This window comes from Cynoglossus semilaevis, chromosome 6, assembly GCF_000523025.1.
Source record: "Cynoglossus semilaevis isolate Cse_v1.0 chromosome 6, Cse_v1.0, whole genome shotgun sequence".
Lineage (NCBI taxonomy): Eukaryota > Metazoa > Chordata > Actinopteri > Pleuronectiformes > Cynoglossidae > Cynoglossus > Cynoglossus semilaevis.
Genome location: NC_024312.1, coordinates 3,091,131 through 3,092,547, shown reverse-complemented (window position 1 = coordinate 3,092,547; position 1,417 = coordinate 3,091,131). Strand labels below are relative to the sequence as shown.

At 55.3% G+C, this 1,417-nt stretch overlaps 1 protein-coding gene across 1 annotated transcript in view; it reads left to right on the top strand.

Annotated features, from left to right (window-relative positions):
- Window positions 1-24: 24 nt before the first annotated feature.
- LOC103379654 (UPF0606 protein KIAA1549L-like) overlaps window positions 25-1,417 on the top strand; it is a 48,265-nt gene continuing 46,872 nt past the window's right edge. Inside the window, 1 exon segment of the mRNA XM_025056469.1 lies at window positions 25-725. Coding sequence (XP_024912237.1) covers window positions 305-725 — 421 coding nt within the window. The 5' untranslated portion in view covers window positions 25-304.

Below are 1,417 nucleotides of genomic sequence, written 5' to 3'. Positions count from 1 at the left end.
TCATGCCTGTCTTGTTTCCTGCAGCTGATGGCTCGGTGAGGAGGTCTGTGTCGCCTCTGGACCTCACAGCTCCGTCCAACCTCTCAGACTCCACTCAGGCTGGAGACAGAGGAGTCACAGACGAGGACGGGGACGGGGACGGACCCCGCCCTAGAGGGTGGTCCGGGGGGAGAGTGTTCTCCGAGGCCGGGACGGCAGTTTGGAGTGAGACAGCAGCGGGAGTGAAGGCGGCGGAGACTGGGACTTTGGCTGGAACAGGTGCCCGGGAGGGGGGGTGGAGGAGGGGGACGGACGGAGGGAGTACATGCCAGACCGGGACACAGCCGTCTTGCTGGGGGGACGGAGGACGAGTGCAGGGGGAGACGGCCAAAGAGAGGAGGCAGCCTTCTCCTCGGTCCTCACTGTGCTGGGGGCGGGGGGGCAACCGCTGGGGCTGCTGTCCAAGGCCGCTTGGACTAAACGGACCTCGTCCACGTTGGCACACAGCGCTTCTTCCTCCTCCTCCTCCTCTTCCTCCTCCTCCTCCTCCTCCTCCTCGTCCTCGTCCTCTATGACAAACGTATCCTCTTCACCCCCCTCCTCTCTGTCTTCAACCCCCCCACCCAACACCATGACCAGTCAGACAACAACAACAACAACAACAACAACAGCAGCGTCCACCAACACCTCTGTGTTCATGGTCAACAACAGCGACCCCTCTGTCAGCAACGGGAACTTCAGCTCAGGTTTGTTTCTCGTACTCCATCACTCTGACAACGACTCCCCCCCCCCCCCCCCCGTCTCCCCCTCATGTCAGACTTCTCCCATTACAAGACCAAAGAGAGCGTGTTGGTGCGTGGCCGACGTTTTTCTCTCTGGTCCAGGTCCATCTGTCCTGCTCCTCCTGCTCCTCCTCCTGCTCCTCCTCCTGCTCCTCCATCACTTCTGAAGGAACTACAGTACATTTGTAGTGTAGCAGTATCCATATTGAAGTATTTTCAGCTCCAGTCCGTCTCTGTGCAGTACTCCAAGTATTCTTCCTGCTCCAACAATCAGTCTGTCATTTTTTACCTTCTTCTAACCCCCCCTAGTTGTAACTGGGAGTACTGCAGGTCTCCAGTGTTCACTCAGACTGACTGACTGTCCTGATCTCACTCCGGGCCTCTGACCGGGGCCTCCGACCAGAGGTTGAGCCTCTACAAACTGTGCTAGGAGTTGGTTTTTTTTTTTTGTGTAATTTTTTTTTAGCATCCATTTCTGTCCAAAACAACATTCACGTCTCAGAGACGTCAGTAAAGTTTATTAAAAAGTTTTCACCTGTGTCAGGTTGGAAACATTTCTGTCTTTTTTTCTCGTTTCTTTTCTCTAAAGTTTTGTTTTTAATTTCCTGCCTGAGCTGCTGTCGTGTCACAGGAAGTTCTCCCCCCAACTCCCCCCC